Raw genomic sequence first — 22,372 nt, 5'->3', positions numbered from 1 at the left:
TGGCCAACAACTAGACAAAGGATGTTGTGAATTGTGATTATGCTGAGAACACTAGAAACAACGTTCATACACCAAACAAAATTCTAGTTAATTCCACAGGGGCAACATAAGCTGAATTATATAGATGGAGCATGGGAAGAACACAGCTGTTGCACCATAAAAATATACCTGGATATTTTTTTGATAGAAAACTTAAAGGAAAGAATAAAACATAAAAACAAAGTCTGGTCATTTTCTCATGGTGGTCAAGTTCAAACCAAATAGAAAAGCTTTTTTTTTTGTATGATGGATGATGCATGCATCATCTATTAACAAATTTTTATGTTAATTGCTTAGGATTAAAAAAAAAATTGTGATTATTTTATCTTACAAATCATGCTGGAAAAATGCATGTATTATGCCATTTTAGTTTAATATTTGTTGAATAATGCACTTTTTAAAAACAAATGGAATTCATAAAAACTAATTTAAGAACAAAATTTGTAGGCACCCATCTCAACCACACATTATGAGGTAAAACCCAAATGCATGAATTACACACACAAATGACAGATATAAAATGGTCAAAATTATACACAAAATTTTATTTCTGCATAAAAGTTATACAATCAACAATCCATTACCAAAGATGAGTATATAAAATTTTCACACAAAACACGTGATTTCTATTATTATTTTAAGTTAGCACAGATCTGATGTAAGCTGGTTAAAAAGACCACACACAATGTAAAATGACACAATTTTAAACAAATAGAAAATGAACATCCTAGTGCATAATGGTTTTAGAGCAGTACAATAAATTAACTTTCACCACATACTTAACATTCTACCAGCACATATTCTTAATTTCATGACAAGACTGCGTACCTAATTAAAAATTAATGTGAACATGTTTTTTCAATACTTGCTAGTGATGTGTAAACATATAACCCCGGTAACAAGAATCACGTGTTCTCATGTTGCAAATATCTTATAATACAAAACACAGACACCAAATTAAATGTAGAATTTTTTTTTTTTTTTTAAATAATGCAGTGTGTGCTAAATATACAAACAGTATTCATCTCAGGAAAAAACTGTAAAATGGTTTCCTTTTTTTTAAAACCTGTGTTTAACAAGATGGTACTATTGATTTCTCAGAGCTGGCCAAACAGGAGTACCGAATGAATCGCATGAAAACGCCTCAACGCTGAACCTGTCACATTTCCCCCTAGACCGGAATTATCACGGCCTGTGTGTTTGAGGTTATACTTCTTTAGGCACGTTGGGGGTGAAATTATAGTATGCATTAGAAATGCAATGAAAAACGCATGCTTTGCAAATCGGAAATTTGACAGAATAAAAGTCCAATGTGCATCCGTGCAGAAACTGCTATAGCCGCAAGCTGAAGTCATCAAGATGGTGGACCCAGGCGGTGCAACATGCACCTGTATATATCAACTTTCTTGAACATGCGGAGAGGTGGGGGGGCAACTAAGCGTATTAATTTGCCAAAGTAAACTTTATGGTAGTGAAACTATCCTGGAATACATTATGTATACTTGAATAGTCATAAAATATAATAGCAACTTTAAATATACCTATAATTCATAAGCCAACAAAATTGTGTTGGGACGAACACGGCATCAAAGATATTTAACGTTTTGTTGGTTCTCTAAAGCATTGTGAATGTGGCGCTGTCATTTAGGTATTTTTTTTCCAAACTAAAAGTTGCAGTCCAACAAGGAGTTTTACTAAAATACTGCCCATCATATTAAAATTCATTAAACAGTTAATACTAAAAAGTTTCCGCACACATGAGAAGATATACTTACCATAAACATTTTATAACACATTACACTAAGTATGTGTTTGTATATTTGACTTTGCTTAAACTACTATGTTTATAAACTTGAGATTATATTTTACTATGAATATTTTAGTTTACCACATATTCCAGAGTAGTTTCACTATCATGAAGTTTCATTTAACACACCATTACATTTGGTATGTACCGTAATTTTTACGAAAGTGACCATACGCCTATACAGTTTTATGTTGCTACACGTAGGTTTGCCATATTTGTGTCACATTTCCATTCACTGATTTCTATTGCCTTTTCACAAAATTATTCCTACCAAATGATGTATACTGAGTAATAAGATGTTTACACATCAACAATACATACTTGAAAATCTCGGGTTTTAAATGTTATCTTCGAATGCTAACAATAGTAGATATTAATGGGGCACATAAATGAAGATTCAACAAAAAGTTTGTTTTCAAATTAAGTACATGTTCCAGGATCCTCAAGACCTTCCCAAAGCTTTGTCTTAAAATGGATGGCAAAAATATGTATAGACAAATATTCTTTTGAAAATATAACTTATTTACATACTTTCTTTTGTGTATTTCTGACAGCATTTTTTTTTACCATACTCTTGTTTTCTAGCACCGATATTGTTAGGCTAAACTATTGCAAATCTGCATTTTTGCATCTAAATTATGTTTTTAACAAAATCATTAATGACAAGGGTCTGGCACACTCAGCAGAGAAAGAAAATACCTCTCCAATGCAGAACGGAGATGGGACAAGTCACTGTTTGCTGCTGGGCTTAATAATAATTTTTACAAATGTGAATAACCCTCTTCGAACATTGAATATTGAGATGCAATGGTAAAAACATGGAAGTTATTTTACCTCAAATATCTAAATACCAGTTTTATAGCAATGGTTAAATTAAACAGAATCTTACTTAATCCTACACATTGTTTGATACTAATTACAGAAGTACAAATGGTTTTATTTACACATCCACAATTTGTCTCTCTATGAGACACACAGCTAAATAGTTACACAATATGTTGTGTTATTAAAAATCTAACATTTTCAGCTTTATCACAGAACAATAAAAGCGCACACGCGAAAGTTAGGTCCATATCAGATCTGATACATAGTATAATCCAATACACCTGGCCACTGTTACAAAATTAAAATATGACTTCTTGAAAAAATGAAGAAAAAAGATAATAATAATTGAACATCCCACAATATATCACAAAGGATGCAAACAATAGTTTCATTACATAGTGATAATGCAGGCACGCAAACCCTCCCCCACAAAGCAATCCCACCATATGTTATTGCTTCTAAGAATGACTTGTAAACCTAAACACACATGTATACAGTCCCTCACCTAAGTTTTCCAAGTTTTGATGCGACTACAAAGGGCAGTTTGGGGCAAAGACTGTAGGGCTGAAATGTATGAGCGAAGCAAGTGGCAGTATTAGATGCTTCATGCATGACTCTGGGAACCTCAGTCAAGAAGCAAGAGTTTCGTGGTGCAGCAGAGCGGACTGCAACTCTACTAAAACAAGCAACTAAGTATGAAGCTGGAGTCACGATGCCACTACTGACACGACGTAACACACGCCCTGACGGCCCGCAAGACGTAATTTCGTTACGTCATGCCGCACACAGGAAAGCAAAATGGAAACCTTACAAAACTAAATTTAAAAAAATATTTACCTACTTTGTAACCTTCATGCTGAAAAATGAAATTTTGTTTTAGGTGTGGGTACACTTGCATAGTTGTAGTGTGCCTTTAACTGTTGTGTAAAAGTATATTATCGCATATATGGTAAGCATTATTCTACGTACATTCAGTCAAGATTTAATATTTTTGTCCCTTATCAACATATATATAGCTTGCTTTCTTGTAATTCAAATAAACTTAATCTTACTACCTGCCAGAGATGACTGTTATTTTTTTATGACCGCTTCATATGGTCAACCTCAACTGTCAACAGGGAAAAAAAAAAATTTTCTGCAGGGCCTACACTTTTTTTTGCGCATTTTATACTATTTTTATGGACGTAGTAGGCATGGGAAGTTTTGCCGACAGCCATATTAGAGTTTGTCATTGTATTGTGACCCTGTCGTGCTGGAACGACGTACGGCATCTAAACGGAAGTCACGTCGTTGTGTCTGTTGTGGCATCATGACTCCAGCTTTAGCGCGGCAGGCCACACGCTGTAGGACGGACACAAGTTTGTGCAGCAGCATCGAGTGACATGCTGACAAACACAGCTGCATCAATTATCAATATAAACACAAGATGTTCACATTGTGGAAAGTCAGAGATTTTACTTTATATCCGTGAAAAAGTCATGGAAATTCCTCAGTGATAGTAATTTGGGAGGAAATTGTTATGCTCCAGTATGTCATTAGCCAGACTTTAAAGCTTTTTTTTTAATTAAAAAAAAAAGCTTCCTGTGACAAGGCCATAGCAAGAGCAATATTTCAAACTATCTTTCACACACACAAACATCAAAACAAAGAAGGCTTATGCGAGACAGACTAAAAAATAAAAAAAAAACTGCAGTTGAAGTGCATTAACAGACCAGCGCATTTCTAGATATTTCTTACGTCCAGTTCCAAGCACAGTTACCTGCGATCGCCTTTGATGTGCGACTCAAAACCTTTGGATCCGTTGGATATCAGAGACTGTGTACCTGTAAAACAAAACTTCAATTAGTTTAAGTACAACAAAAAAAAAACTTTTCTTCTAGAGAGAAAACTGAATTTAACAACACATGTTAAAAACCAGGAACTACAGTTATCCATGGACACTCTTTCTTAAATGTGAACTATTGCAGTCTTTGTGACCGCACGTTACAACTTGGGTTTTCAAGCAAATCAGTCAAGGTGAATATTGCTTTTTTTTTTTTTAAGGTATATACTTGTGTTTTTGCCACTAGTGTATTTAACTACAGTATGTACATAAAAAATTTCCCTGTTATAAATTTTAATAGCATCAACTGTAAGCATTGTAGCATTAGTTAAGCACATGCGTGAGTACGGCTTTGTTTTCTCGCAGCACCACCTACGCAAAATAGCAACTCCATAGCTTAAAGCGTTTTGTGTTCAGAAATTTGCTAAGAGTGAATCTGTAATTTTAGTTCAACGTGCGTTTCATTTAAAGTTTTTTTTTTGTGATCCCCCATGTGGCTAAAAAAATCCGCCAATGGTATAAGGCAGCTCGAAACGACAGAGATATTTTTCACTGGCATCCACGTTCACCTGACAAACGCCACACAATTTTTTCCTTTGGGGCTTTATAATAGATAGTGTCTACGTTCCTTTGCTGCCTAAAAATTTGCCAGAGTTGAGACATTGAATTGAAAAATCTATTGCTTGCATTACTCCGGACGTGTTAACCAAAATGTGGGAAGAATTGGACTTTATATTGGATGTGTGCCGTAAAACTAAAGGTACATATAGTGAACATTTTTTAGAAAATTTATATAAGTTAACTTTCAATTTGATGTATTATTGGTTTTATTTAGTTTAAATTATAGTGTTATAATATATCATTGAAACAGGGACATTCTTTTATGGACATTCTGTATTTTACTGCTCACTTCACATCTTTTTACAACTTGATGAGCACTGTCAGAGCATTCCTCAGACACTATAATCAATTCTTAGATATGTTCAACAGTAAATGTTTATGAAACTGACACGTATCCAACCAGCAAGACAAGAAAGTGTAAAGGCAAGGGGGATGACAAAACTTCAGTACACAACTGCTACCCTGAAGATGGTAACTGCAATGTCAATCAAAACATTCATAGAAAATAATTTTCAAACAATATGTGTATACAAAGCTTTAAAGCCTGGCTAGTTCTGACAAGCCTGCAAACATTACCATTAGCAATGTCCATCACATTTTTCATAGTCTACCTCATTAATTAGCAAACCTCTTTAACTTTACTTACGTCCATTTTTTTTTTACTTTTTTTTTCCAGAATTATTTTCTGTATGTCCTCTGCAAGCCTTATAATTAATATATTTTCAAAGAAACACACTTCATTCCTATTTTACGAAACCTTTAACATGTGAAATGGCATTTTGCTATTTAAGTATTTCATTAGACCGCAAAAAAAAATTTGATGCGAAAGCAAGGATCTGACGTATATTTAGTTCACTGAGAGACACTGGTGCAACATGCGGGATGCACTCTCCATCATGGTGGGAAGGGCTTTTTCTTGGTAACATTAAACAAAAGGTTTATTTCAGCCACTTTCATAAGCAACTACCATTACCACATCACATGCTTCTTAATTTATATGTTTTTAATTCCTACTCACACGTTTATCTTTTCTCTGCAGTGTAATGCTGCGACAAAACTTACATTGGCCATAAATCTTCCAATTTTACAGCTACCAACAGCATTTAAATAAATCATTCAAATAAGCTTGTCTTACAGTGTAAGTTTTGTGACTTGTCATTTGTTTATCAGAATGCTATTACAAACGACAACAACTTCCCCCCCCCCCTCCCCGGCCAGAACTTGCAGAAGGTTGGCAGCTCTGGTGATACCTAGTTCGCACCCTCTTGCACAATAAAAATTAAAGTAGTTTTTAAGGACTCCTTTACTTCATCACCTTCCTCACTATCCAGAGGGAGAAAACCGTTTGTAATATCACAAATGTACTTCAAGCAAATAACAATGTTTAATACTCAATGCACAAAAAATAATTTGATTGGTTGGTTTAATTCTTTCAGATAAGCCCCTATTGTCCATAATTATATCTGGAACACAACTAACCCAAGCAGTGTATTTGAATTTTATACCCCAAACATTTATTATGATCACTAATTACATTTACTTTTCAAGTTCAAAGTAAGAAAATAAAACTACTTTAAAAGGTGAGACAGAAATGTTTGTTCACTGTCAAGTCCGAAACAAAACAACAATAAAATACCTGCATTTATCCTTACTTGCAATTAAGGAGGTTTTAGAATTCTTAATGAAATTTAAGGAGGTTTTAGAATTCTTAATGAAATTTAAGGAGGTTTTAAGGATTCTTAGTAAAACAAATTAAAGACATTACATGATATTAAGGAGGCGTACAAACCAGTTACACAACGGGACAAAAACCACTTAATTTTGCAATGCTAAGTAAGCATGAGGAAGAAGTTCAAGTCAGTGGTCTGTGCTGCAAGGGCATTGACTTTGTCATACTAAACTAATGCTTGATCAGACACACTTTGCAAATAACTTTATTCTGTAACCATGTTTACCTCAAATAAATTCAACTATTTGGATCAGGGCTAAGGGACAGCCCAGTCAGGGATGTTATCTGTGTTAGTAAGGTGGGATGAAAAGGGCGATACTCACTGGTGCTTCTAGCGCAGTGTCATGTCTAAGCACAAGACTCTGATTGGGCACTTCTCATCATGATAGAAAAACCATAAGATTTTAGCTGTAACCATAACACTATTTGGCAGAGAAATGAAAGATTAAGGGCCCCGCCTCGTCAGGGGTGTATGTGTGTTAGTGAGGCGGGATGATAAGTGCGACGCTCGATGGTATTTCTAGGGCGGTATCGCTTCTAAGCGCAAGGCTCTGAATTGACGCGTAGTCTTCTCGTCGTCACAGGATAACTGTGAAATTTGAGCGGTGACCGCAACATTATATGTCGGAGAAATGAAGATAAAGGTGTAATGCAAGTCCCTTAAGTGCTTTTAATAATCTGTACTGGTTGTTTTACGCCTAAATATTACTCTCAAAACATGCGTTTTAGCCATTTTAACTCTTCTAGAAATACAGTTTAAAAACATGATCCAAAATTAAAAGTACTTTTCGGGCCTCAGTGAACTCTTAAATGCTTTTCGTAGACATACCCCACTCGGATATCTTGAGTAGTTTTGAAATCACGTTGTTTTTCCTGAAGCTCTGCACACCGTCTGTGTGACCAGGTAGGCGGGCCCCTTAAGGTGTAATGCTTATCCTTTTAATACTTTCACGAATTTTCAGTGATTTTCATACCTACAAATTATTCTAACTTTACTTGTTTTATCCCTTTTCACTCCCCAAAAAAAAAAAGTTTAAATACAAGATTCAGAAACAGAACTTTTCATCCGTGTGTATTCTTAAATGCTTTTTGTAAAGAGACACCACTCTGACATCTTGAGCAGTTTACATATTGTGTGGGTTCTTCTGATCTCTGCATGCCCTATGTGTGTCCGAGTAGGCGGGCTTCGTTAGCTGTGTCAGCCAGTGACAAGCCCACCCAAACACTAGCTTCTGGATCCACCACTCGACTCTGATGTGGATTGTGAATCCAGCCTTGCACCGGTACATTCATAGTGAAATCTTTGAATATATATACTGTATAGAAGTCGCCAGCCCAGGTTAAAATTTCTAATACGGTTTGAGGTAGTTGGTTAATTCACCGCCGCAATCGCCACCATCTCTAGGGCATCGACTTGTGGTGGTCCCTAGCGGACAAGTGTCGAACTCTTCAAACACCCCTTCCCCCTCCTGTTGAACGACCTTGAGCTGCAGTGAATGATGGGTGGGGGGTGCGGGGGAATGACAGCGGGCGACAGTGCTGCGCTCTAACGTGTAAATAACAACCTAAGACGATACAGGGCGTTACGGCAGCGCCCTGCAGCGGAGAAGTTCCCAAGCTGCTCATCATATGCTCCTGAAAAACGTAGAGTAAATCCTATCCACTTGCGACTTCTATACAGTATATACAGTAGAACCCGTTTATAGTGAACCCGCCTATAATGAATTCCCGTTTATTGTGAATTTCCGTCTCGGTCCCGGCAAAATGATGTGAGGTTATGTATTAATTTATTGGATATAGCGCACAACTTTTGTCAATGTTGATACGTTTTCCCGTGTACCACGAACAAATTTTGCCGACATAATGCACATTTATCTCAAATATTTTCATTTAATTACAAGTTTTTTCACAAAACGTCTATTCTGGATCACATTGAAGTTTTTCTCCGCAATACGCTACTCGATTGTCCACTGTTCATATTATAAACAAGTCGTATTCGAGTGGCCTCGGTAGGCTACATGTAGCCATAAATGGTAATCAGTTTGGTGAAAATAAAAAATAGTTTTCCCTTCATAGTTAAAGAATGGGCGAACGCGTGTACATTTAATATGTTATCAAAATTAAACATAAATTACCGCCACACAAATACGTATGTACATTATAGCAGCAAATTCAATATTTTTACGTTTAATTTTTTTCGTTCACGTTTCAGACATTTTGATCGAGTAAGGTTCGTAAGACTACCACTAGATAGAACTCTGTGGACTAAATTTTTCCATAGAAAGTGAGAAAATTTTGTTCCAGCTTTAGCAACTGCAATACAAAATGATACGTAGTGATCTTTGATGCGCCAAACTCGTTACTTTTCGTTTATTTACTTTTGACGGTAAAAAGAATTTCGTGTTATTAAGCTGCAAATGTGCTTCAATAAGAAATATGTACATAAAAAGGGATGAAAAACACGGTAAAAAACATAAGGCATTATCTGTGCGAGATAAACTGGACATTATTGAAAAGATAGACTCCAACCCCACTGTCCCGCACGTGTTAATAGCAAAGGAACTGGGAATTGCAGCATCCACATTAAGTACAATATTAAAGAAGCTGAACAATCTTCTTTCTCAAGCTGTGAATACGTCACAGAGTATTAAACGCCTGAAAAATGGAAAATACGCAGATGTCAAAGAACCATTAATATAAAGTTTGTACATGTGTAGTGCATTAAAAATATCTGCATTTGCTAATAAAACTGTTGCTTTGAGTATTTTCATTCGTTCTTTTCTTGGCTTAGGCCAATGTGTAGTTAAGATTTTGCTTTTGAGTATGTATTATCAATATAAAAGTTTTCCCAGATATAAAGTTTCCCCTCTATAGTGAACATTAAACTACTCCCTTCAGATTCGTTATAACAGGGTTCTACTGTATATTCAAAGGTGAAAGTGGAAGTGCGTGTAGGCAAGCGATTCGGCCCCCAGTGAAGTCTGCTCACTTTGGATGATCTTCCAGGAGGCTTCCTGCAGGGAGCGCGAGTGCTTCAGGATGCACAGGAGCAGAGGCACCGCTTCGTCTCCGACGGGGAACACCCGCCTCATCGCCAGCAGCGACTCGTAGAGCATCTGCTCCCGCACGGCTGCAACAACACCAGCTCCTTCAGCGTACTCAACAACCAGGCCACTCACCAAAAACAAACGCTTCACCGCAACAGCTACATGTATGGTCGCTGCAGTGGCGTAGCCAGGATTTGTGTTAAGAAGCAAGGTCCCTCCCGTATTAAAGCGGGGAGTCCCCAGAAAATTTGGATTTTAAGGTTTAAAATAGTGCTATTTTAGCAGTTTCTGGTACTTATATTTAAATATTGTAATGGTAAAAATTTTAGTAATTTTAATATGAAATTTGTTTGAGTGATGGATAAGAAAATAATTAAAGATTTAATGCTAAGGGGGGGGGGGGGGTTTGAACCCCTAACCCCCCCCCCCCCCTGGCTATGCCCCTGAGTCGCTGTATCTGCTAGAAGAACCACAATGTACACCTACGTATTTTGACAACGCAAACTGGAAGCTTATTAGACCAACCTAATAAGCCTAACTTGCAAAAGTCTTTGACAATGGGAGGGGTTTAAGTGCCCATTTTCATTTAAATATAAAGAGGACAGAGATAAGTCGCTTCAGATGTCCAACTTACTCTTTTACGAACCTGATACTTTAAAAATGGCAGAAAATAACTCTGTCATTACTTGCACCCTGAACTATAACTCAACTTCATCTAGAAGTTGCATTAGGCTTCTCTATTATGTATTTCACCAAATGATCAAATGCTGAACATGTGAGAAATGAACTAAAGATGTTAAATCAGTTTCTGAGTTCTGCAAAACTTATTTAAAATAATTAAAAAGTACTTAATAAGGATTTCATCTAATTATTTTATATTCATAATATTTTGTTAAGAATTATTTTAATTTTAAAACCCCGAGTGTAAAAATGTTTCCTTTGTGGGGAAACATTGTATGTCTGGTTTATAACTTATATATTCAAGAAATAACAAATCTAATAACTTCCACAAATATATAAACACCTTTATCGCAAGCACACCACAGGCCTAGGATGGTAAGCCACCCATAAAAAAGAGATTGAAACAGCTGATAAAAAACTTTAAAATATTTTCACAAGTTTTTGTACCTACTGTTCAAATGCTCATTTGCTTCTTTGATCAACTGTTCAAAACCTTTAATGTTCTTTTGTACATTCAACTTTACCTTCTCAGCCATTCTTTTCCTTGACTACTCAAGCTTGTTTTCTCTTTTCTTCTGTAGCTTCAGTCAAACGTATCTCTTCTTTCTTTTATCTTCCTAGATTCAATCTTTGTTCCTTCTTTACGTACATTTCATAATGTTTGTGTGCACTTTGTTTCTTGGGAATAAGCTTTTAATGTGAAGAGGAACCTGTTACTATTTGTTTCCAAAGGCCTTTAATCTATCTTTTAGCACTAAATTTGTGTTAACTGTTGATTTACGGGTAGAAGCCTTGATTCATAGTCCAATTTTATACAGAAAAATGCCTTTCACTGTTTGCATTTCCACGTGATGGGGATCCCAAACTCCTGATTTTTTTGCCCTGCTACATTAGTTTGTAATCTCATATATACTTTCCGAATGTATGCTAATAAAGTTTTAACTTTTGCTGTGTGTTACGGCTGTGTTTCTCTAAGCATGCCTGGTAGCTTAACCAGCATGTTTCATAGTTACTCTTGAAGATAATGATAATTTACAGAAAGTGATAAACGAATTTTGTCAATAATATGATGGATTCCATTTAAAATATGTTTAAGGTTGTGACGTAAGCTTCCAGTGTGTTTTACTTTGTGACTGTAAGGAGTATAAATAATAAATTACTAATATGCGTTAGGAATTATTGTATTTAAGAATGGATGTCACAGAATCTATATATGAAAGATTAGATAATATAACCAATCTGACACTAATATGTTAATTCCTTAAACGAACTTAAATAATTAGCTATACGTGTTTGTTGGTGAGATTCCTAACAACCCAGTGTTTTTACTAAAACTGTTAACGTCGCAAATATGTTATATTTTAATAGGGTAATTTTCCTAAAATATATATAAAGTAGACACATCACTGGGGAGGGACATCACACGGTTCTCAGTCGGTAGAAGCTCGGAGTTCTTCTTCAGGACCCCTAGGTAGTTCCCTCGTGGACTGCAGCTAGTAGGCGTATGCTGGAATGGACTAATAGACTACGGCTGGCTATAGTTGTTCTGGAACTAGGCCTCCACCAATCCAGTCGGCTTCTGAAAAGTTGAAGTAATAGGAACGGTCTCACCGAATAGAAGACAGATTAATCATCGGTCTAGACGTTGGCTTGTTGACGACCCAAGTTGTAGGTCGTTTCGGCAGGAACCATTCATCACGACATCACATTGGCGGATTGGAATAGATGAGATTTTTAATAAATATGCAAACCATGCATATCACAAGATAGAATTATCTTCTTAGAATATCTATTCGTCCATGTAAAACGCCGAAATATGTAAGAACACACAAACTAGCACCAAGCCTTAGCTCATTTCACCATGGTCGACTATTAAATTCTTTTTCCACCGTACACTGCCATTTTTTTTTTTTAATCTCCTTGTTGTAGCAACCCCAGGCGAAAAACAAAGAAGACTCAACACAGCAACGACAGCGTTGTGGATTTGGTTATTTTATCTATGACATAATGCTTGGTTCATGAACTGTAATAAAACTGAATAGGTACTATCCCAAGGAAATGTGTAGATGATCAAATAGAAACAAGCCTAGGAGTTTGGATTAAATCAAAAAGTGTATCCTGGGTTGTTAGAACTCACATTTAAATATCAACAAAATAATATGTACCTACATAAAACATGAATAATAATTATAATAATATGAAACAAATAATAACTGTAAATACTCTGAGTAGTTACAAGTTTTTTGAAAAATTTTATCCTGGCTTTATTCAAAGCAGGTAATAGCTTCTTTTCATCATTGATTGTAGTTCTTTCGAAATGAATCTATATCTTTACAGCTACCTATTTACATTTTTCACAAGAGAAGGGTAACCTCTCTGTGCTTATATCACATCATAACCAAGCTTTGTGATTTCATATCAATTACAACCAGCTACATTGCTCATGAACAAGAAATCTCTCTCTCTCTCTCTCTCTCTCTCTCTCTCTCTCTCTCTCTCTCTCTCTCTTTAAATAAAACAAGTTGTTTTTCGAGCAAGTACATTCTAATTAAAAAAAATTTAAATGTTGATTACTCTTTCAACAAAACCTTTGCTACACATAATCTTGCAACATAAATTCAGTGTTAAATTGGTTATGACCACTGCAAGCAAAGAAAAGGAGATAAAGGAAACATTCTAAAAACTGAAATGAGGGACTACAAGCAATAAGACAAAGTTCAATAAGAAGCTCAATCCTCCACCTAAGATGTTAACCTTGATTTTTAAAAATTTTCTTTATGTTGTTAAGGATGGTTTTCATTATGGAAACCAAGCAGAAAAACATATTATGGAAAGAAATTGTGTGTCTCAAATGTTTGCGGGCCTGTTATTTATCTTAAGAAAAACTGTAGTTACTTCCACTAAGTATCGTTAAGCCCACTGATATTTAGTTGGTAATAATTTACAGCTTATTCAAGTAATTTAAACTGTAAGATCTTGATTAGTACATAATTTTTTGTTGCTATAAATCACAATAAACATAAATGAGCAAACTTTTGTTATTAGAGTGGAATTAGACATTTTATTAAAAAAATTAAGATAGTCTATTTAAAAACACATTAAAAAAAAACATTTAGTTTCTATAAAAACAACTTGTGTGGTTTAAATCAGCCAAACCTGCCTGAAGGTAATCAAGACACATATGAATAAGCTTTACCTACTAGATCTCTACTTTCCCATCCCCTACTGCTGAATATTTCAACAATATTTTTGGTTTTTACTGCAACAACATTTGAAATTATTCCATTTACAGTCATTCAACGTAAACTTCAAATATTAAATAAATACCAATCATTTAGAAACAAGAGGAAGAACTTATACCATTTTATGTGGAGCAAACAATTGTTTATTTGAATTTTCATCCATGATAGACCTTCATTTTGGTTGGGAAATGTGTAATATCGTGGCTTCTGGGGAAAAAGTGTAATAATAACTGAGTGAAAAGGTTGGTTAGGTTAAATCAGTTACATTAATAACAGGTACAATATTTGTTAAAATTATAATTAATGTATTATTAATGCAGTTAACCTTTCACATTAGGTACGATTTACCTAATTTCACAGAAACTGTGAGATTACACATTTACCTTTTGGGTTACAACTTTCCTATTGTAACCCTCTGCACACCTATCATTGAATAATATACTTAAACTAACACTTAGGCATACTTTAGTTGTCAACCTAACCTGCAAATAATGTTCATTGTGCTTAGATCAGAGATATGTGGACTTAAAACACACAGAATGGGCACATTTATTGTGAACACCCACACTTTTATGCTCGTTGCATACTATAAAAAGTAAAGTAAGCACATGCCTTTTCTGCCTCATGAGGTTACCTCAATAACAGTAAACGTATACCTGTTAATGAAATACAACACCCAGTATTTTAGCCACATTGCAAATATACATTACCTAACTCAAGGGATCCTTTACTCAATCACCTCATGTTTAAACACGAATGTTAAATATTTTTTTTTATTTACAGTCCCATTACTAAAATTATAATTTATTTTTATTATCATTACTGAATTCTGCTGTGTTGGGCACACTGTCAGTGCAAACAAATTGGTAATTACCTAGAAGAAGGGCACATCCAAAAAAAAGTAAACAGAAACCTGAAAAATTGTTTACTTTCTTTTATTATAATCAATTTGTAAAACAGAAACGTGATAATTGAATTATTTAATTACCTGAAACGAAAATATACTCCAGTAGCATGTTTGCCATGTTACAGTACCCCTGTCAAAAATAATGTGAACTCAATTTTTTTTTAATCCAGTATAAGTAAGTGAGGTTAATGGACACATAAAAAATTTGAAAAACAAAAATAACAAGACTAAAGATAGAATCACTAACATTATACTCAAAAAGCTACAAGGAACACTTAACTCAGCTATAGTCAACTTAATCAACCAGTCCTTCTCTCTTGAAGTATTTCCAGATTGGTCAATGTAAAATTGCAAGAATAATACCAATCTATAAGCAAGAAATTAAAACAGATCCTGGAAACTATAGACCACTATCCATCCTTCCAACATTATCAAAGATAATGGAAAAATGTGCTAAATCTAGAATGCAGTTCTTTAACAAAAAATATAAATTCCTCTATCCTTTTAACCAATATGGCTTCACTGAAAAATCCTCTACAACAAATGTAATTACAGATATAGTAATAAAGCCAGAGGGAGCATTAGATGAGGGCAAGGTTGCAGGTGCAATATTTATAGATCTTAAGAAAGCATTTGATACTGTACACCACAACCTCTTATTACATAAACTAGAAGCATCTGGAGTAAGAGGAATTGCAAAACAATGGTTTGCGAGTTACCTAAATAAAAGAAAGTAATATGTCTCAGTTAACAGAAGGGATAGTGAAGAGCTGGAAATGTCCTATGGAGTACTACAGGGCTCAGTCTTGGGACCCTTATTATTTTTGGTGTATATTAATGACCTTGGGGCTCTGCCCCTTCATGGTCTACTGTCCCTGTTTGCTGATGACGCAGGCCTATTCTACACAGCAAATACGTGTAAATTATCTGAAAATATGCAGAATGATTTAAATATTGTAAATAATTGGTTCATACAAAACAAGTTGACAAAAAATGTACCAAAAACATGCTACATGTTCATAGCCAAAGCCTCAGCAAACACCACGTTCCCTTTTAACCTCACCATAGACAAAAAATCAATACAAAGAGTTAATGTTGTTAAGTATCTAGGTTTACAAATTGACAGTAAGCTAACCTGGGATGCCCATATAAGCTTTATAAAAGCTAAACTAGTTCCTGTAATAGGTATATTACACCGCCTAAAAAAAAGTATTTCACTCTGCATTCGTATAAGTGTGTAGTATGCATTAATCCATCCTCATCTTCAATACATGTGCAAAATATGGGGTCATGGGTCACATTGTATAATAAAAGAACTAGAAATATTACAAAAACCTGCTATTAAAATTTTGTATGGCCTGCCTTTCTTGACCCCGTCCCACACTCTCTTCTTAAAAACTAAAATACGACCAATCAAAATGCAGATTCAACTTGCAAGTATAATTTATATGTACAAAATTATCAATAAGCTGACACATGGCAATACTTCTTTTTTAAAAAACAATGCTATCCATATTGTCTTTATTTTATTTATTATTTTTTCTTCAACAGAAAAAGTTCTTAGCAATGGCGTATGTCCAAAAACTTACATCAAGTAATGCTATCCATAGTCATGACACAAGGCTAGCTGGAAATATCCACCTATATGCTTTTAGCACAGCTAAATATGGATCTGCTAGTGTCACAGTCAAAACATAACCAAACTCTACAATAACTTGCCAAAAAAATATAAAGACATGAAACCTGAACATTTGTTTGTTAAATGGCTAAAAATATATCTGTGGGAGGAATATTGTAAATGCTAAAAGTGCAGAACATCGTTACTAATTGATCTCATTTACATACAGACCAAAACCATCACCAAAATGATGTATAATAACTATATTAAGTGTTGAATGTGTAATTGATGTTTGTATTAAGTAATTATTTTTTAAAGTATAATGAATAATAAATAAGGGTAAATATGTAGGGTAACGGTACATGCGGAAAAAAAAATGCTAAAAATCAGAAAATACTTTTATTCTATGCTCTTTCACTTCCTCTTTTTAAATCAACCGGCGGAGATAAGAAATTCCAAATACTTTAGGAGATATGGAATTTTTTAATTTTGAACATGTAGAGTAGCGGTATTTGCGGAAAAAAAATTCTAAAAATCTGAAATTACTTTTATTACTTATATGCTCTTTCACTTCCTATTTTCATTAAAACCGGCGGAGATAAGAAATTCCAAATACTTTAGGAGACATCGAATTTTTAAATTTTCATCACAATACCTGTGAATTCAGGCGGCCACCATTGTTTCTTGTTTACGAGACGAGTATGATTTTTTTTTCCCGCGACGTAGGTGAACGACTACATTGTTGCTTGTTTAGGAGTATCTATTAAAATCTGAAAATACTTTTATTATAGTTATGTTATGTTAGGTTAGCTACATTAAAACACTTTAAAACACTATGGACGGTTAGTTAGGTTAGTATAGCTACATTAAAACACTTTAAAACACTATGGACGGTTAGTTAGGTTAGTATAGCTACATTAAAATAAACAGAGAAATATAAATTTAATAAATAAACCCGAGGTTGGCCGAAGGTAAATTGTTCGGGTGTAATCGGGAATGGCAGAACTTTATGTGCATCTTGATTTACCGTTCGTGAATGCCTAACTAATTAAAATGATCGATTAGGTCAGGTCAGTTACATTATTAATACTTTCAAATAAGCAGACATTAAAAATAATATAAATTAATGTTAATAGTTGTTTAGTTTTAAAGTATTTATAATGTAGCTGACCTGACCTAACAAACCGGGACAAAGGATGAACGGTAGGAACTCACGTAATTTTTTTTTTTTTTTACTTATTACTTGCGCAACAAATAAAACATTAAAATTTGAAACGTTAAAAAATCACCTACGTTAGAGGCGGGTACAATTCCTTTGCCATTAGTAGAAAATGATGTAGTCGTTCTACCTACGTCGCGAAAATAAAAATTCGATATCTCCTAAAGTATTAGGAATTTCTTATCTCCGCCGGGTTTATTGAAAAGAGGAAGTAAAAGAGCATAGAATAAAAGTATTTTAGCATTTTTAGCATTTTTTTTCGCATATACCACGACTCTACATATTTACCTAAATAAGTGTTAAATTAACTATTTTATTTGTGCCAGATCTTGTTGTTAAATGTATGATAAATATTTTAAGCGTTAAATGTACAGCTGTAATTATTATATCTGTATGCATTGTGTTCTGAAAAATGATGTGTCATATTATGCCAAGGTGACGTGTATAGTTCCAAAACAGAGCTATGCTCTGCGGAACATTGTAAAAATAAAAATAAAATACTTGGTGGAACATGACATTCACATATTGTGAGTGGTTATAACATGACGAAGGTGAGTTCCATCATATTTCTAGTACTGGTGACTGATTTCCTTAATATGTATATGTTTCCGAGATTAGATTTTTTGTATGTGTTTATGATTTTTGTAAAAATAAAGGTTTGTTGGGTTAAGTAAGCTAAATTAATAAAATGTAGGTATGTACATAATAAGAACAAATATGTACACAACATACCCACCATTCAAACAAATTAATATTTTTAAATGTAGCCAACCTAACTTAATCCACTGTTCACATATTTTTACGGAATTTTAAAAGTAGCTAACCTAACCCACTGTTCACCATATTTTACAGCAATTTCAATTTACTTAACCTAACCAACCAGCAAACCGTAAGTGATAATTGTTCCTGATTACGTAACCAATTGTATTCTAAAATAAAGAAAATAATTGGTTGAAATGCAAAGATGTATTAAATATATTTTATTATGGAAATATTAATTATAAAACTTTGATATAAACTGGATACGCAAGGCGGAACAATTACCGACTTGTGTTCTCAATCACACAGTTTGTTCGACTCTAGCTGTCCTCACCAATAAGGGGAGCGATCAACAGGACTCACCCTCACGAACACCAGATACTCACCGCCACTGAGGTCCTCTCCGGAACGATCACGAGCAGTACCTCTATCGGCTTCTTCTTGTTCTTGAGCTCGTCGGAAATACAAATGCATTGCCACGACCCTCTGTCTTTCTTTCACCAAGCAACATTCTTTACAAAGGCACAATCTGTAACCACAAAATCTTTTGTGTCCTTTCACAGGTACTTTGAGACCGTGGTTTCTACACAACGCGCAAAGCCTATTCATATTATTATTGTGCAATTCGGAATTACCTTCTGAGCCATTTCCTTGCGCGGCTTTGTGCATATTTTTGTTCTCTAATTACGTTGCCAATGTTAAATAAAACCAGTTTTTATCTTCTAGTCATGCTTACCTCTTACATTTACGAAAAAATTCAATCAAGGTCGGCGCCGACATCCAAGCTCACCAAAATCCTAAAACTTTATTTTCCAAATATTACCTTTTATCCCGTAAAAAAATAACTGTCATTAAACTATAATACCACGTTAATTTTATTTAAAACAATGTAAATGATACAAAATAAATAAATAAACTCTATGGAAGCTGGTCATAAATAAATCAAAATAACCAGTTTATGTCCTGAAAATTAATCTGCAGTAATATTGTGTAAATGTTTGTAAGTGAATATTTGTGCTTCAAATGGTATGGGGTAAAACATATTTTAATGTTCTGTTTGTACTTTATTCAGGCAACTGTTAATAATGAAAACCATTTATCTAACTTTATACAGTATAGAGTATAGAGAAAGTGCTGCTACCAAAAAAAAACTTTTTTTTTTTTTAATTAAGGTATTAACGGCAAATTAATATTTTATTTAAAGATTTTATTTTGTCACTAACCATTTATAATCGTAAAAAAAGCGTATATACTGTCGTGGTAATGCTCAGAGAAATTCAGTTAGCAATGTTGGCTAGTCTGCACCTAACGTCTAGCGAACTCATTTGCTTTCTCTCTCACACATACACTCTATCTCTCTCTCATCACACATTGGGAGCGAGAGAGCGGCCATTTTCACAGTTCTGTTTAGTTCTGTTCGCGAAGCAACACTGGGCGGTAGTGTTTGTTTTGGCGCGCGAAGGAAACGTTTATGTGACGATGTGATTGTGTGATTAGTAATACTGAAAATTTAATGCTCAGGTGGAATGCTTTGTTATGCAACGATAGTGATGTTAAAGTTCTGAAAATGCGAGAAATAAATTGATGTTTGTGGAAGTGGCGTTTTGATTGTTTGTGAAAATGGGCTGCTGGTGGTGGATGCTGTGCAGCTGGGCCGCGCTGGTGTCCGCGTCCCAGCACGGCGGCATGGCATCTCGCATGTCGGACCGCGACAGTCTCCCACACCACGGCCGCTGCGAGCCGATAACCATACCGTTCTGCATGGACATCCAGTACAACGAGACCATTTTCCCCAACCTGCTGAACCACCAGAAGCAGGATGAAGCAGGTCTGCAGGTGCACCAGTTCTTCCCCCTGGTGAAGGTGAAGTGCAGCCCGGACCTGCAGTTCTTCCTGTGTTCCATCTACGCGCCCGTGTGCACGATCCTGGACCGACCGCTTCCCCCGTGCAGGTCGCTGTGCCTGTCGTCGCGGCTGGGCTGCGAGGCGCTCATGAACAAGTTCGGTTTCCCGTGGCCGGACGATCTGGACTGCGACAAGTTCCCCGAGACGGGCCAGGACCTGTGCGTGGGCGAGAACAAGACGAGCGCTTCCGCCGGGCCGGACGGCGCCGGCCCCAGGGACTCGGTGTACGGCGGCCTGGACACCGGCTACGGCCCGGCGTACCCGCAGTTCCCCGAGGGCGCTCGCAACTTCGGCTTCGTGTGCCCCGTGTACTTCAAGGTTCCGGCAGACCTGGAGTACTCGCTCAAGGTGGGCCAGAAGACCGAGAAGAACTGCGGCGCGCCCTGCGAAGGCTTGTTCTTCACCAAGGAAGAGAAGCGTTTCGCGCGCGTGTGGGTGGGCGCGTGGTCGGTGCTGTGCGCCGCCTCTTGTCTCTTCACCGTGCTCACCTTCCTGATCGACACGGACCGCTTCAGGTACCCGGAGCGCCCCATCATCTTCCTGTCCGTGTGCTACTTGATGGTGGCGCTGGTGTACGTGGTGGGCTTCGCCTCCGGGGACTCGATAGCGTGCAACAAACCGTTCCCGCCTCCTCCGGACCTGCCCAGGATTCCGATGGTGCCGACGGTGGTGCAGGGCACCAAGCACAATTGGTGCACCATCATGTTCATGGTGCTGTACTTCTTCGGCATGGCGTCGTCCATCTGGTGGGTGGTGCTGACGCTGACATGGTTCCTGGCGGCGGGCCTCAAGTGGGGCCACGAGGCCATCGAGGCCAACTCGCAGTACTTCCACCTGGCGGCCTGGGCCGTGCCTGCCATCAAGACCATTACCATCCTCGCCATGGGGAAGGTCGAAGGTATACATACAGCCCTTTATTGATTGACTTAATGGCGACCTGCACTTAACCACAAAACTAAACAAAAAACATACTTCGTAAACATATAATACTAAACTAATCAAAATATGACTTGATGTAAGTTTTTGGACATAAGCCATTGCTAAGCACAAACATGTCCAAAAGCTACATCAAGTCATGCACTCCCATTTCAAAGATAATAACCAAAATATATAGCATAAGAACTAAATTCAAGACATTTGGCACTATTAAAGAACTTAAACAAAAGTTAATAACATTAAATATTAACAGAACTTAAAAAAGGAATACAGCAGATAAATATGTGGTTACAAACATGGCTTTGTTTGTGGAATCATTGGCGACATTGAACGATGTATTTTGCAAACTTACGTTAAAACTGGAGAGTGTTAACACCAAGGTGTTGGTGTTCCTCTTCCGAGCATGACCCTCCACAGTACCTATTTCATTAGCTATCATGTGTTATATTTTTTTCTGTTTCTATAGTTTATAAGTAATTATCGGACGTCGCGGCTTTTTAGAACGGAAAGGAAAGAAAATTAGAAACCATGGTTTTCACACACTACACGCATCCCTAAATTTTCTCCCTAGGGATGGTTTCGTAATCCCTACTAGTTTGTGAAAAAAAAAAAATTTAATATCTTGCATTACAGTACCTGTGCTTTTATGCTGCCGCCATTCATTGTCAACCAGCGATAAATTGGAATATATGTTGTCCATATATTAGAGACGTTCCTGAATTAACTTTGCAAGGAAGGTTTCTTATTTTCTACTGATTTTCTGAAAAAAAGTAACAGTTTACAGCTTACATTACAAAACCTATATTCAAGCAATCGCTGATATTAATTGTTTATGTTTACCAGTGCGTTTTTTTCTTCTTTTTTTTTTTAACTTTAGTCAATGTAGGTGTTGTAATAATGAAATTCGTTTAAATAACGACTGTATTGCAGATGTAAGGCATTTTAATACTTTTATTTCATGTTTGTTATTTTACGTATTAGAATAAGTTATTGTATTACGAAATGTTTCTTTTGTTACATTGCATTTAAAGTACGTACTATTTTGAGTCACGTAACAAATGAGACCATTGGTAGACTAAAATTTGAATTGAATTGTTAACGTCTTTCATTTTCTGCGAGGAATGCGTGTTGTGCACTGAAGTAGCTGACACGTTGGATTGAATTTTGCAGTCTTTCCAGGGAATTCTTTGATTACAACCATCGTAGATTCTGTAT

The 22,372-nt window shown here is 35.9% G+C and overlaps 2 protein-coding genes across 5 annotated transcripts in view; one reads left to right on the top strand and one right to left on the bottom strand.

Moving 5' to 3' along the window:
* Window positions 1-565: 565 nt before the first annotated feature.
* LOC134542155 (uncharacterized) lies at window positions 566-19,237 on the bottom strand. 4 transcript variants are annotated; one of them, XM_063386171.1, is made up of 4 exons: window positions 19,053-19,231; window positions 18,703-18,845; window positions 9,833-9,973; window positions 566-4,494 (listed from the first exon to the last, which is right to left on the bottom strand). In XM_063386171.1, the coding sequence occupies exons 1-4, from the start codon at window positions 19,094-19,096 to the stop codon at window positions 4,427-4,429; spliced, it is 396 nt and encodes a 131-aa protein (XP_063242241.1). In that variant the 5' UTR covers window positions 19,097-19,231; the 3' UTR covers window positions 566-4,426. The 4 variants fall into 4 exon arrangements, with proteins under 4 accessions (XP_063242241.1, XP_063242242.1, XP_063242245.1 ...); XM_063386172.1 differs by having other exon boundaries at window positions 18,952-19,224; XM_063386175.1 differs by lacking the exon at window positions 18,703-18,845 and having other exon boundaries at window positions 18,952-19,237.
* Window positions 19,238-19,654: 417 nt separating this feature from the next.
* The window catches only part of LOC134542152 (frizzled-2), a 57,289-nt gene continuing 54,571 nt past the window's right edge, over window positions 19,655-22,372 (top strand). Inside the window, exon 1 of the mRNA XM_063386166.1 lies at window positions 19,655-21,119. Within this exon, the coding sequence (XP_063242236.1) occupies window positions 19,937-21,119 (1,183 nt within the window). The 5' untranslated portion in view covers window positions 19,655-19,936. The remainder of the gene's footprint in view (window positions 21,120-22,372) is intronic.

The sequence above is a fragment of the Bacillus rossius genome, assembly GCF_032445375.1.
Source record: "Bacillus rossius redtenbacheri isolate Brsri chromosome 4 unlocalized genomic scaffold, Brsri_v3 Brsri_v3_scf4_2, whole genome shotgun sequence".
NCBI classification, from domain to species: domain Eukaryota; kingdom Metazoa; phylum Arthropoda; class Insecta; order Phasmatodea; family Bacillidae; genus Bacillus; species Bacillus rossius.
Note: the sequence above shows the minus strand (reverse complement) of the source record. Positions and strands in the feature narration are given on the sequence as shown.